This window comes from Artibeus jamaicensis, unplaced genomic scaffold, assembly GCF_021234435.1.
Source record: "Artibeus jamaicensis isolate MK-2021 breed Jamaican fruit bat unplaced genomic scaffold, CSHL_Jam_final contig_519, whole genome shotgun sequence".
Lineage (NCBI taxonomy): Eukaryota > Metazoa > Chordata > Mammalia > Chiroptera > Phyllostomidae > Artibeus > Artibeus jamaicensis.
Genome location: NW_026521871.1, coordinates 50,550,101 through 50,565,188, shown reverse-complemented (window position 1 = coordinate 50,565,188; position 15,088 = coordinate 50,550,101). Strand labels below are relative to the sequence as shown.

Sequence of the window (15,088 nt, the reverse complement as noted above, 5' to 3'; positions counted from 1 at the left end):
GCCGCCCGCGTGTGCTCACCCCCTGCCTCTCCCGCGGGCTCACTGTCTGCCCTACACCTCCTCTCAGCTCAACAGGGCCTGGGGCTGCTTCGCCGTCCTCCGCCCATGACCTGCGGAGAGTTATTCAGAGTGTGAGGTGCTCCTTCGGGGGGTGCTCCTTGGGGAGGTGCTCCTTGGGGCGCTGCTCCCTCTACGCTGGCCCTGCTTGCCTCCCTCCCTCTCCGCTTTGCCTTTGTTCTCCCTGCATCTTGCACCACAGAGAAAGTACTGGGTTGGGGGGTGGTCACTTCCTTTTACTAGAAACTGTGGAAGGCCTGAAACCCAGCCACGCAGGCCCCCTCGTGCCGTACAAGCCCCTCCTCCCGATGGTGCCAACCTCTACTGCCCCTGGGGGGCACCAGAGGGAAATGGGGTGCACGGGGCATGCGGCCTGGTCTTCAGAGCTGTGTGGCTGTGGTGTGTGGTCCCTGTGGTCTATTCCAGCGGCACAGGGGCCCCCACGGGGCAGGAGCTCCCACCTGTGGAGAAACTCCATGCTCTCTGCTGGCAGACTCAGGGTGAAGAGCCAACAGACCTGGCCTTAGGGCCTGTGGAGGGCCAGCTTCCGCTGGGGAGGGAGAGGCCTGCGACCCTTCCACGACCAACGCACGGGGCCACTGAAGGTGGCCCAGGTCTCCCCACCTGCGTCGCTCTGAATGAATAGGGACCGAGATTCGAAAGGAAACAGGGGTTCTGTGCAGGAGCCTGCAGGTGCTTACGAGATGTGTCAGGTGGCCAGGGTTGGAGCTGGACACACCTGTCACCTGGGCTTTTCTCAACAATGCATCTCGCAGGCGGTGTCCCCAACCCCCAGGGTGGGGTCCCTTACCTTGGCGTGACCCGCGTGAGCTCGTCTGAAGGATGCAGGATGCGACAGGTGGTGAAGGTGAAGGTGGAGTTGGTCTGTGACATGCACTTCCCGGGGTGGTGTGCTAAATGGGGTACATGGGGGAGGGGGGGACAAAACATATTTCTTGCATCCACGTACACCCGTGAGAGAAGAAAAGAAACCCAGTATGGCCCTCCACAGATGCAAGAAGCGATGAGCTACCTCGTTACCTGGAGCTGGGCCAGGAAGGGGAAACACCAATGTTCTGGATCGAAGGTGGTCCCTCAAAAACGACCACGCTCCGGGGGCCCTGCGTGCAGAGCATCGGATTCCAGCTTCCGGCCCAGTCCAGACGGGGCTCCCCACTGGTGTTCTTTGGTCAGTAGTGGATCCAGTTCGAGGGGCTGAGGGGCCCGTGGGGGTCAATTTGGTTTCCCCTTTCAGGGGTCAGAATCGGCTTCGGTCTTTGTTGCTTTACATTTCTTTTCACTGGCCCACAGGTGCCGAACTCTGCCAGAGGGGGCAGGGGATGGGTGCGGGGCGGGGGGGAGGCACTTGCCACCTGGAAACGGCAAGGCTTGCGCGGCTCCCTTTTATGTTAACACAAAAAGGGGCTTGGGGAGGCTGGTTCCACTACTGTCCACGTGCGGTCAGCAGAGGGGATGTGGGAGCTCCGCTGCCTCAGCAACAACGCGGCCGAGACCCAGGGCCCAGGGCTCTCAGCGGTGCTGGCACCTGGTGGTGCCAGCAGCACCAGCCCCACCCTGGGCGGCTTTCTTGCCGTCTCTGCTGCCTGATTTCTAATGCAAATGAGATGGCAACAAGTGATCCTCAATTTATTTCCTTTAAAAGGTCTACAGGGTTATTGGTAAGGCGGCTGGAGGCTATGAGCGGAGCAAAGTAAATCACAGAAGCATTGGGGCCGAGCATCAGAAAGCGGGGGAGTGTCTACGGGAGACATCATGATTGCAGAGGTCGTCCTCATCCACAACTCAAACATCAACAAAAATAAAGAAAAAAGGGGGAAAAAAGATGCCGTTCCAAATAGCATGCATGACGAAGTACTGGGGTACCCCCGGCCCCCACAGCCGGCCCCCCACAGCAGCTCAGCGTCCCCAGAGACCTCCTGGGAGAAAACCGATCAGGGCATCAGGGGCCGTGAGCGCTCTGAAGATTCAAAAGGCTGAGCTCAAGCATCTCCTGCCTCTGAGATTCGACAAAAAGGAACAGGAAGCCACAGCGGAAGAGGCCTGCAGACCCATGTGTGGCTGGTTGTGTCTTAGGGAAAAAACCCACCAAAAACAATACAACCAGAAACGAGATGAAACAAACAAACAAAGATGCTGGGAACACGCAACTGGAAGGCAGGCAGGACAAAGCCAGAGCACAAAAACGGCGGCAGCGCAACCTGTCCCTCTCTGGGTCAAGGGAGGCTCCGTGGCCCCTGGTGTGGTGGCCAGTGCCACCGCCAGAAAAGCAAACCCTTAACCACAGGAAGCTCCAGGCAAAGGATGGGGAGGGGGGGGTGCATAAAAATAGCCTTTATGAATCTTTGTCTGCCAACTAATAAATGTAATGTTTAGGAACTCGGATGCCCGAGAAACAAAAATGGACTAAGCTATGAAAAAACAAAATGGACTAAGCTATGAAAAAAAGGCAACCGAACAATCACGATTCTCTGACCACCATGAGGTCCAGGAACAAAAGCAACAGAACACCTGAGAACAGCATCCCAAACAACCCAAGGCGTTATTTAAGCGAGAGGAAAGAGAAAGGTGGTAAATAGAAGTAATGAAGACAAAACAGTTGGAAGAGAGGTAACGTTTAAAAAAAATTAAATAAAAGCAAGGCTGGATTTGAAATTAGAAGCATGTCCCATTTAAACACATGGCCAGACAGGACATCAAGAGGACCCACCGCTCACTCCCTCCCCATCTCCCCATCCCACAGGATCTCCTATTGCAACAGGGGGCGGAAGATGGACATTTGAGAGACAGTTGCATCAGCAGAAGCAAAGCCCATCTTATGCACGTGGGTTTGGGGGTAGGAAAAGGCTGCTAAAATTCAGAAGTCATTGTTCCCCAGAAGGAAGAGATAGCTGTAGAAGCCCAAGGAAAATCAACTCGTTTCAGCCCCTCCGAAATACCACTGGGACGCCTGGGACCCACCAGCTCTCCACCGCGTGTCACCGCGTGTCACTGCCTGCCAGGCTGCTGCAGCACCTCCCTTCCTTGGGACACAACACAGGGACAGTGAGTCGCCCGAGGCTCCTTGTGAGGCCACAGAGCAGCTCCGGGCAATTCCTCCCACCTGCCCCGTGTGGGGAAGAGCGATTTCTCACAGACAGGCTCTCCTCAGCGGGACAGGGGCTTGGGTGCAGGCTCACTACTGCAGTCCCCGGGCCCCGAGCACCGAGCCCGGCCTCCAGGGCTGCTCCCTGGGGCCCCCAAGGACAGCATTTCTCGGACTCAGCGCCCTGCTGAAACCCTTGTTCTTTGTCTCCGTCTGGCCTGGCCTGTGTCGTGCGGAGAGAGTGAGCCGCTGAGTGTTGATGCTGCCCCGCCCGCCGAGCGCTTTCTTTCCTGAAGGGTTTTATCCAGGAAGGAAGGTGCCCGTCTGTCTGTCCCGGTAAAACCCCCAATCCTTCATTGTTCCATGTGCTCCTCCTCCCCCGGGCGCTGACCCTGGCACAGAGCCCTGATCCACCAGAGGTAACCGCTGAACCTCATTAGCCCCGGACCGTGCGAGACCCATGTTGGTGAACCACGTGTGGCCGGCACGTGTGCAGGTCTCTGTCCTGTAGACGTGGCACACGCATGCACATGCACGCACACACGGGTCAGACAGCTGCAGGTGGGCACCGTAACCTCGTGTTCTCCCACCCAACCAACGGGCCTCTGCCCGCAGACCTGCACCCGGTACACGGTCCTGACGGCGGCGCTCCTCTGGGGGCCCGTGAGACCTGGTACGGACGGAGAACTGGGTGCATGGGCTCCTGCTGCTGCACCGGGCATGGGGTGCCTGGCAGCCCCCACGCCTGATCTCCAGCGACACCCTGGACACCCCTGCAGACTGTGATGGGGACTATCAGTGAGACCCGGGTGGTCTGCTGTCGGAACACTGGGTCCTCCAGGGAGGTTGTGCAGGAAAGCCCACCACCCTCCCACAGGTGAGGAGAGGGAGGGGCAAGAGCAAGGCCAGCACATCGTGGAGGGGGGGCAGGGGGGGACCTGAGGATGACTGGACACTGCAGTCTGGCATCCGGATCAGATCTGTACCGCCAGCTCACGCATTTCAGCCGTCTGAAAGGTCCCACCCCAGGGAAGGACAGGCTGGCAGTGTGCTGGGGAGGGCAGAAACGTTTCCCTCTCAAGGCCACCGTGACATCCAGTCCTCAAGAGCCTCTCGTGAGCCCACACAGATGTCAGGGAGTGGCGGCAGCCAAAGAGGACAGGCGGCTGCACCGCATGCCGCCGTCCGGAGGCCGCTGTGGCTGGTGGGCGAGTCTGGGCCTGGTCGAGGGTCTCCCCCCAACTGAGATGGTCTCCACGCGTCTGAGTGTTAAGGTAAACTGGCCTTGGCTTCCTTCCAGCTCTGCCGCTTTAACCCCACCTCCTTCTGCCCTTTAAGATCAAGGCGTCCAAGAAAAAGTTCAACCGTGCTGTCCGTCCAATCATCTACCAAGGACTGAGCGCTGACCTTAATCCTTAACCACACGTGGGCTCTTCCCTACTCGTAAGTACGGAAGCCGAGAACCCTATCAGTACCAGAGAGCGATGGCTTCCTCGGATAAAGCGCCCCTGCTAGATGAATGAAAACTTAGCATCCACTGAAATAAAGTAAAACTATCATCTAAGAATTGTTTTCAACCATCCATTTTAATAATCTATTTACAAATATGAAAACAAGGAGTCATCGTTTTTAAGACATGGGATCATAAAAACTGGCAAATCATGACACAATAATAAAACATTAAAATATACTAATATATTTTTTTTCAGTACGCTCAAAACTTTTTCTCCGTGGGATAGCAGGCTCCAGGCAAAAGTGCCTACTATGCAAGTCTTCTCAACTCCCTCCCATCAGCCAGTCGCAAGAAAAAAAAGGTTCGTCACCTTTTGTCCCCTAAGTGGTCCCTCCTCAGTTGTCCCAGGCAGGGGGGCGGCTCCTGGGGCTGAGCTGCCTGGCAACAGAGAAGCCCGACCATGGAGGCTGGACGGGGGTGGGGGGGACGGGCACCAGAACAGCCTGGATTCAAATGCCAGGACTGAGGATGCCCAGGCCCTCCCGCTGAAGCTTACCTGCCTACCCTTGACTCCAAGGTTGTTCCCCTAGCACCACTCGGGGCCTCAGGGGGCATCATTTAGAGTGACGTGCTTCTCATATTCCAAGAACCAGAACGGTCCCACTATTCTCAGTGACAGCAAACAAGGGGCCCAACCATTGTTTGTGTCTCTCCTTTGAGCTTCTCACGAGCCTCACCCAGAAAACAAGCCCCAAAGAACTCTCATCTAAACCCTGGGACCTGTGCTAAGTGTCCTTCAGCAATCCACATAGTCCTCTTGGATCTCGCCCTTCCGACCCGCCCCCTGATGGCTCCGACTCGTGTGTCTCCGACAGGTGAATTCGCTGCAGGGCTGAGTGAGGAGGGAAGACCCAAGAACTTTATGTTCTTGTTAATGAGACAGCGGTTGGGAGGTGGGTCCTATAATTGGTCCCCTTCTCTCCCTCTGTCTTCAGACAGAAGTTCTCAGTGGACTCAGTGAGTGTTATCCCTTCTGGACCACTTCTCGAAGATGCGCCCGTGGATGTTTCTCTAAACTTCTGGACGCACCTTCTAGTCCACGTGTGGGGCTGTGGGGAGGGGTCATCCCACTCGCCATGCTCCCTCCCACTTGAGCCATGACACTCGGCAGACACGGGCTTGCCTGAGCTCCTGTCCGTCTTCCCCGCGGCACCGGCGCTCACACACGGGGCTGTGTCTACACCGCCGGCTTTCCTTCCTCAAACATGAGGATGCTAAATAATAAGCACTGTAATTCCTTTGCGAGCTTAATCTGGTAACTTAATGGCTGCCTAAAATAAAATAAACCATAAATAAGCCTATATGCTAAACAAGTCATTTTAGCTTGGGGATACCTCTAGAGTTTATGTTAAAGTAAAAAGAAAAGCCAGTCCCAAATAAAGTTCCTTGGCCACAGGCATCTGAACTCAGCCAGGAATGACAGATGCCACCAGCAGCCCTGGCTGGTGTGGCTCAGTGGGTTGGGCCCCAGCCTGCGAACCGAAAGGTTGCCGGTTCAACTCCCCGTCTGGGCACACACCGGGGCTGTGGGTTAGATCCCTGGTTGGGGGTGTGTGAGAGGCAACAGAATGATGTTTCTCTCCCTCTTCTCCTCCCTTCCTTCCCCCCTCTCTAAAAAAAATAAATTAAAAACAAATCTAAAATAAAAGAGGCCTGCCACCAGCAACTGTAGTTCTGTCCTTCCTTGTACAGGGAATGCTGTGGGCCTCCACGAATGGAAATGATGAATCGTGAAGATGAATGAACACCTTCCTTTCAAACACAGTGAACTCGGGAACATCATGAGGATAGAAACACTGGTTAACCTGTCTTTTTCTGGGTCTCTCCCCAAGCCCATAAGAGCCTCCTTTGCATCTTAGCGCATGCGGTCAGGGGCTCCGGGAGTCTGGCAACTGGTAACCCCGTGACCCCCATGGTCTCAGGCCCCTGAGCACGAGGCTTTTCAACCCAGTGGCGCCCAGGAGGCGGGAGGCTCTGTAAACTCACGGTCCCGGCTTCATGCCCATTGGGACAGTGGGGGAGGGGGTTGGAGGGGAGACGGCCCGGGCTGTTTTCCAGATGTGTCTAGCACCCTCTCCCTGGAACACCTTCCTGACATCCTCTTGGGCTTGGCGTAGTTAAGGAGTATTGCTAAAGCACTTTTAAATATCCACTCTGAACAAACGAGCAAGCCGGAAAGGAAACGCACACACTTCCATTCAAGTTAGAAAAGTATGAGGGCTGATCACGTGCGGCCTTAAACCCCCCACGAGTTCTGGGCTTTCTCCTGCTTTACTGCAGCTTATGGGTCACGAGTTCTCTCACCCGCCTTCTGAACGACCCAGAACTCATCCTTGCCCCTAAGACTGCCCAGCTCAGTTCAGCCCAGTTTGGAAATCACCAGGGGACTCAAGACTCTGTCTCTTAGACACAGGGAGAGGCCCATGACAGAAGGGGGGCACCTGATGTTCTGGGGGGTGGGGTGGGGGGAGCAATAATCCGCTTCTTTTTAGCAGCCTTTTCTGCTCCCACTTCGAGAGCCCCGCTGGGCCGGGAACCTCCAGGATGGGCGGGGAGCTGCCCCCATTGGTTACAAAAGGAGGCGTCCGACTGCGTTAGAAGCCAGAACGGCATGATGGGAGTGCTTCCACTGTCACCCACACAGACGAGCGGAAGCTACAGACAGAGAGGCGCTACGGGTGGCGCTCGGGACAGAAGTGAGAATGGCCCAGAACTCTGCCTCCGGTAAAGGCGCCCGGTTGGCAGGACGTGTCTCGGTGCCCTCACCAGACCCCTCCTCCTCCTCCGTGGCCGCTGGCGGCTCCTGTATCTCTTCTGGGAAAGCCTGAGGCCGGCTCGGGTAACTTCTGCCGCCTGAGACAGTCACATGTGCTGGGGACCTCTCACCTGAGGTCTCTGGGTGCTGCACTGGCGTGGAGGTAGCTAGGCCTGGGAGGGAAATGTGGTCACCTGTGTCGTCTTCTTCAAAGTCGTTAAGGCAGTACACTTCGTCCAGGTCCACATCCAGCGTCCGGAAGCCCTTGGTGACCACACCGGGCCGGGGGTCCAGGATGCCCCCGAGGTGAGGCTGGGCCAGCTGCTGCCAGTGGTGAAGGGTGGCGGAGCCTTGCAGGAGACAGGGCAGACAAGGGGGACAGGGAGGAGAGAGGGTTAGGGTGGACGTCGAAACTGACGGCTGCTCACCCGCCTCGGGAGCCCCGGCCGGCCCTGCCCTGCCCCCCGCTTCCACTGTGCAACTGCAGCTAATACCCACCACACCCGGAAGAGGCGCCAATTTAAGAAACAAAAACATATTTTTTAAATGTTACATAAAACTCCTGCCATACTGTGTGCCAACGGTGTTTGGGACAAACGCTTCATCTTAAATCAAGTGATGTCAACCCCCAAATCCAACACAGGGTCATCTTAGAAAGAGAAGAGGAAAAAATAAGTAAGACAGGCACGAACGGGGTGTTCTCGGAGGGGCACCATGTCCTGACTCCATGCCGAGGTCACTCCGCTGGGGACAGGCAGGACACGGCAGAGGCGGAACAGGACGGTGTCCGGCCGCCCCAGGAGCCGAGGGAAGAGACAAGCAGAAGGAGACGGAACTGGCACATGGATGAGAGGCCGGCGTGGCCCTGGCCTGTTCACTTAGACATTCTGCATCTGCAACTCGAGACGCCCCAGGTTTAGGGACAGGGGACTGGCCTATACAAGGTGTGACCGAAGAACGCAGTAGGTCCACACAGAAGTCTGAGGCGGAGAAGCCGGTCTCCCCGGTGACACTGGACCCCAGGACTCAGATGGCACCATGCAAGACCTGCAGGAACGCCAGAGTGTGACCCTGAGGACTTGAGGGTGTCCCAGGTGCTCACAGAGAGCTGTGTTCCAAGACCAGGGGTGCTGAGGAAGCTGGGGTTGAGAAGTGTATTCACTGAGGATCAGTGACCAACCTTTGCTACGTGGCCATGGGCCACCGTCTGCCCCGCCTACTGTCCCCTCAGAGCACTGGCTATGCCTCCCGTGGCCCTGGTGTTACGGGTGCTTGGCCAGTGAGGCCGGGCATTCTCTCCTCACCCCCAGATGAAGTTAACCACACACTTAAACATTCCACACTCAAGACAGACTCTGAGACAGGGTCTTAGGCAGTAGAAGGCAAGGGCCTTCCCACCCATGTGGCCTCTTAGACAGTCACTGCTGCCCTACTGACTGCGTCCTCTGTCGCGTGGCCAAGAATCCCTCAGGCCATTGGGCTGCCCCCTCAATGGGAGCCAAGGATGCCAGGAGCCCACAGCTCAGGGAATCAAGATGGAACAGAATGGAAAGGAAGGCGGGCGGTGAGGTCAGGAAGCCAACCGAGAACTTGGCCTAGACAAAGAGAACCCGCGCTCACCAGTCAGAAGCTCCGACCCTCGGGGGTGCCCAGGGCGGGCGCCGCCTCTCCTCATGGCCGGACAGGGACCTCCCATGGGCCACACTCAGCCGAGGAGCCGCGGACGAATTCCATAAACGGGCAATGTCAAGTCCACTTAAGAGAGGAAAACTGCCAGTGCACACTTGGAAAACCTCCCTGGAGCCCCACTTTGAGGCCTGCCCCCCTATTTGGTGCACACAAGTACAACAGCAACCTGCTTAGCCGGAATCTATTAAATATAAACAGCAAAGATTCTGAATGCAAAAAAGAAAAGAAATAACATTTAGAAACAGATGCGTCTCACGAAGAGGGCATCACGTACCTGTTCTCTCACTAGGTGGTAAGACACACTTAGCACATTAGTTCTTGACGGGGGAGGGTAATTTTGCCCCCCAGGGGACATTCGGTAATGTCTACAGGCAGTTTTAGTTGTCACGACTGTGGAGGAAGAGGGGTCACCAATGGCATCCAGCGGGTAAAGCCCGGGATCCCCTCTCCACCCCCAACACACAGGAAGGCCCCCACAACAAAGCACGATCAGGTCCAATGTCAACAGTGGCGAGAGGGAGAAACCCTGACCTCCCTCTGGCTGTGGGTCTTCGCTCTCAGGTCCTTTGAGGATCTGGAGGCAGCCGCAGACCCTCTCCCCAAAGGGGTCTCACACGTAGGCCTCGCACTCACACATGGCCAGGGCTTCACGCACACACCGAGACCGTTCACGGGACCCTGAGGCCCAGGGGCCAGGGCGCCACGTTTTACAAAGAGCTGCCCTGCCCTGAGGCTGCGCGGCAGCCGGTTTACAGGAGTTACAGCAACTCAAAACCGCCCCGGGAGGTGCTGCCACCCACACTTCCCACAGGAGGGAACCGAGGCTCGGCGAAGTGACGTGACTTTCTCGAGTCCCTGAAACAGTGGTGGCATAGCCAGGGTTCAGTGCGAAGGCCAAGTTCTTTCAGTATCTCTGGCTACATGCCCCCACCTCCCACCGCCCCTGCCCAAATCCACAGGCCTGGAAACAAGCAAGGACATCAGCGATCCAGCCGGAAACACAGATCAAGCGAGAAGCATAAATGGTGAGCAGTGAACTTCCAGGTGGGTGTCCAGGCCCCGCGGGAGACACACACACTTCTGCTGATGGGATTTCTCCTGTTGCCACCCCCCAACTGGGACCCCCATTTGTGTCCTGCAATAGTCCCCCTGTTCACGTGGTCACTGGAGGCTCAGGCACATTCCTGGCAACAGCAGCACATGGGGAGAAGTTGTCACCAAGGCATGTGGCTCTTTGGGACGGCATATGTGGGCCGTAGAAGGAGATGAGAAATCCCCGGGCACAACGTGGCCACACCAAGGAAGGGCTGCATCTCGTCATGCTTCTGAGGGGACCTCGAGGTCTGTACAACATGCTGGGAAAGAACTCGGGGAGCCTGGAGGGTGGGCCCAGACCAGAGTCCCACGCACCGCGATCCTTCTGTTCAACCGACTGCCCCCATCTCCTCCTCTCCCATGCGTGGCTGCAGGGAGAAGCCAGCCTACGAAGGGCCTGCTCTGGAAGCTAAAGAGGCTACGGAAGTGCATGGGGTTATTTGCCTCCCTAACAACCCAGAGCCCATAAAATTCAGTGAGGCTGTAAAAGTCAAAGGTCAGGCTAAAAGGTGCATGGACTTGGGGTCTTACCCCATGCCACTGGCCTCCCGTGCTCATGAAAGAACAGCTAACTTTTATTGAGCACTTACTAAGTGCCAGGCACTCTTCTAAGGGGTCTGCATTTACTAACTGACTCGATCGTTGTGATAACCCTGTTGTCCCCATTTTACAGATGAGGAAACTGAGCACAGAGAGGTAAAGCAACCTGCCGGAGGCCACACTGCTGGCAAGTGGCCATGCTGCGATTCAAACCGAGGCGGGCTCCATCGTCCCTCCTCTGAACCACACCGACTACCCGCCCACCAGCAGTGAGGAGGCCTCCCACATGTGAGTCTCAGAAAAGGTCACTAACACACCTGAATGGCAGGTCCAAGGACCCACGGATGACAGTAAGTGAGGACCGACCGCACTATTACCTGCCTCCCTCTACCACCACCTGCTCCCACCCCCACGAGAATGAGGCTGTGGTCAAGCCACAGCGCCGGGGAAGAGAGCAACCTCTGTGCTTGTAGTTGGCTCCAAAATGAAATCCTAAGAAACAAGGGTGTGGACTGCACAGAAAACACACGGTTACAGCCCCGTCCCTCTGTTGGCCTTCCTGCCACACCCCACTGTTCTACCCCAAAAGTATTCATGTCCTCAAAGGGGGAGCCCACAAGTTAGAACTAAACCTGCTGGGTAGTGACAGCTTAGCAGTGTATGCTTTTCCCTATTTACACGTTACCTCCTTAACTTGGAAACACTACCTTGGTTATAACACATCAGAAAGGAAGAGCGAGACTTGGGAAAAATACTGCCCAACTATCTTTTTAATGCACACATCTCGCGTCCAGTCCGAATGCCGTGTTTGTTCTTTGCCTGCCTGAAACACGAGTGCTCGCATTTTTAAACACCCAGCCCCGCTGTTTTGGCTGACTGCCATAAGCAGGTAGCACGATTAATCGAAGAGATAAGGGAGTCGCCGATGGAAGACACAGACTGGCTATCTGCTGCGATCCCAGCCAACATTCTCTGGGGGCCTCACCTCTGGTACATTTACCTGGGTCACTGGAGATCACAGGAATCCTATTGGCTTTCTCAGTGGGCCAATGAAAAGAGATGATGTAAGAACGCGGCCCCAGCACAGGCTGGTCCTCGTCTCAACACTGCCGAGGCCGTCTTTAGGCCTGAGCTGCTGGAACAGGGTCACGTTTGGGGAGCCTAAGTTTTAATTAGGTGCCAGGCATAATACAAACACATCACATTTACTCTTCATCACAAATAAGGGAACGAGGGCTCGAGAAGGTGAGGTGACTTATCCAATGTCACAGTCAGAGCGGCTCTGAACTGGCTGTTGGGCAGGTTTCCATGCCAGCAGGACACCTTGTCAAATTAAACGTAGTGACACAAAAAATAATTGTGGAGGGAAGGAAGAAATAAAAGATTGGTTGTGTTTTAAACAACTAAAAAGTCTAAGAACTACAAAATGGAGCCCGAGGGACCTCTCTGAGGGTGAGATACAGGCTGTAGTGATAAGAGATGATTTCTTAATGGTCGTGACTTAGCTTTCTGAGCTGGGCACTATTGAAGAAATTTATCTAGCAAATCTAACGGGATTTCCTCTTCGTCCATTAGCTTATCACAAAAATACTGCTACCTAAGTCACAAGATTAAAAGAAAAAAAAGATGCATTGGTCAAAACAAATTAAAAAAAAAATCTCTTCCTGCACTAATGCTTGGGAAATGGATCCAAAAGCTTATCCTTAGATGAGTGAATGAAACACAAGGTCAAATACAGAAAGTAGACAAGATAGAGATGATAAATTGTAATGATCTCTGAGAGCCAAAAAGAGAAAAAAGGAAAGAAAGGCAGAAAGTAAAATTGCAGAAATGGAAGATTTTATTGAAAGAAAACCAGACATAATCATGGATCAGAAAACAATCACCAAACGTACAACTGAATAAACATGAAGAAAAAAATGTGCCATCCCTTTTCTGAAATCTAAGAACCAAAATTATACAATTCAAAAACAATCATGAAAAAAACGCCCAAAAGAACATACCCCACCCTCTTCTCTCCTTTGAAGAATATGGAACCCAGCTTGTCTTGGGTCTTGGACAAGCACCACCTCATGTTAGAAAGGGAGTTCTCAACAGGGGGCAATGCCCCCAAGGGGCTGAAAACGGGTTCTTCTGGGGTGAGAAGAACCGACTCTTTAGGCACAGGTACACCTGGAGCTCATGAACAGTGTACCTGTGGTGTTACATTGTTGGGGGAATAAGTATCTAAGACCACTCCTTCGAGGGGACACAGTTTTTTTTAAAGTTGAAAAATACTGCCTCACAGAAATTTTGCTTTGGCTTCTCATCAGAACGGTGATACAGAATTCTAGAACACCTTCCTCAAACACACAGGGGTTTCCAAACTAAAGGAGGAGAAACTGAAAATAACAAACGTGGGGCTGGGAAGTGGAAGGTAAAGGGCAGACAAACATTTTTATAATGAATAAAAGAAAGAGAAAGAAAAAGGGGTGCGTTTTCCCATGAGTTCACTCATCTGGGGTGTTCCTGGGAGTAAAAAGGTAACTGCCCCTGGAAAATGAGGGGTGAAGGAGGCACAGGACCCACTGGCCTCCCCAGCTGCCCACGCTCCCCGAAGAGTGGGATTCTGGGAGCCTGGCTCAGAACACTGCCTGGGAAGAAAGCCACCCTGTTTATTTGAAGATAGAAGCAGAACATGTGAGCTGACAAATGGCAAAGACAAACTGCTTTCACGTGGTTACTGAGAAAACTTAAAAGAGTGTTTGCTTTGCACCCCTCCCTTCCTGGCACCAAAATTTCCCAGGAGTCAAAGCCTGCATTCTCTATCCTGCTCAGGCCCCTGGGGTCGGACCTAAGGAACTTCTGAGCACATGAGCAACACCTCTGGCTAAAAGATCTATATTTCTAAGGATCTACGCAAAAGAGAGAGAGAGCTAGAAAGGCAACGTCACGGTGTTCTGCTCTTTGGCTTCCCGGCCCAGGTTAGTCTGGGTGCCCGTGTGTGCGTCTGCAAACCTGCACAGGGTGCTGGGGGCCTGGGTGGGGGCCCCTCAGAGGAACTCAAACCAGCAGCGAGGGTGGCTATCCTTGAAGAAGAAGGAGTAGGTGTGACAGAGGCTCCCGGCTGGCTGGTGGTGGATCAGAGACCAGAGGGAGTCCCCGAGGAGGGCAGAGAGGGGCCGAGGGCCCAGGTGATCACCTTCCAGCGGCTTCACAATCTGGAGTTTTTCGGGCAGGTAGGAGCGGCTGCTGAAGGACATGCCCGAGAAGCCGGTGAACTCGGAGAAGCGGGAATGCGTGCCCAGGGACATGATGCTCTCGGTGGGCGTGAGGGAGCCCCCGCTGAGCAGCTCGCCCTTCTCTGCCAGCTCCCTGAGCTTCCTCTCCTGCTCCTCCTCGAAGAACTTCCTCTCCGACAGGTAGTTTTCCCGGCGGAGGGACAGCCGCCTCAGCGCTGTCTCTAGGTCGTGGGAGCCCGGGGTGCCTGGTGTCCCCGGCTTCTTACTCTGCTCGTTGTTTCTGGGAAGAGAGGAGACAGGGTGAACGTAGGACACCCAGCAGGGGACACTGTACAACACACAAGGAGGCCTCAATGCTGAACGGGCCAGGGTGCCTGCAGGATTTTCTAAGAAAACCAAAGCAAGCTGTTGAAATGCAGGCAAAAATGGGGAAACAAAGGCCTGTCCTGAAGAACTGATTCCTTCTGTTGCTTTTTTTTGGCAGGGGGAGGGGAGAGAGGGAAAAGCACACTGAAGCGGAATGAAAATTTGCACACAGAATGTAAAACCCAGTCCCTATAAACAACCCCCTTAGGAAGGAGCTTTCTTTGGCTGCAGTTCCTGGTTCCCAGAAGGGCAGCAGGCTCAAGGGGTGCTTCTCTTTCCTCTTGAATTTAAGGAGCCGAAAGCTCAAACCTGTTCTACTCATGCGGTTTCCCAGCAGCCGGAGACAGCCGGTCAGAAAAGCCAACGTTATTAACACACGGGAGTGCCGTGCACAGAGCAGACAATGCTGGGGTGTGTTTGGGGGGCTTCTGGTCAGAGAGGGACTGACTGCTGCTTGGAAGGCCTGCCACAGGGACGCTCAGTGTGGCGGGCACCTGTGGGGCGCCCTGCACCCCGCCTTCTGAGCCACACCGGAACCCGGTCACGAGACAGAGCCTGAGTCCTCCTCGACCTTTCAAACACCCCAGCCACAACAGGGTTTCATAAAACAAATGTCTACGCTTTAGCCCTCACAGTGAAGATGAACAGAGTCAAATAGTCACTTATCCACTCCGTTGGCACTTCACAGAAAAGCAGACTTCCTGCTGCATCCTGTGGTCCCCCTCAGACTGGTTAAAATATCAGGGTCC

General features: G+C 54.7%; 1 protein-coding gene across 9 annotated transcripts in view; it reads right to left on the bottom strand.

Moving 5' to 3' along the window:
- Window positions 1–15,088, bottom strand: part of TRAK1 (trafficking kinesin protein 1) — a 102,528-nt gene that overhangs the window by 5,021 nt on the left and 82,419 nt on the right. For 3 of the 9 annotated variants that reach the window (XM_037148261.2, XM_037148256.2, XM_037148259.2), the window contains 3 exons: window positions 13,934–14,253; window positions 7,440–7,778; window positions 869–971 (listed from right to left, as the gene is read on the bottom strand). In XM_037148261.2, the coding sequence (XP_037004156.2) occupies window positions 869–971; window positions 7,440–7,778; window positions 13,934–14,253 (762 nt within the window). Of the gene's footprint in view, window positions 1–19; window positions 111–868; window positions 972–3,107; window positions 7,779–12,569; window positions 14,254–15,088 lie in introns of those variants that run through there. The other 6 variants (XM_037148258.2, XM_053669464.1, XM_053669465.1 and 3 more) reach the window with 5 other exon arrangements.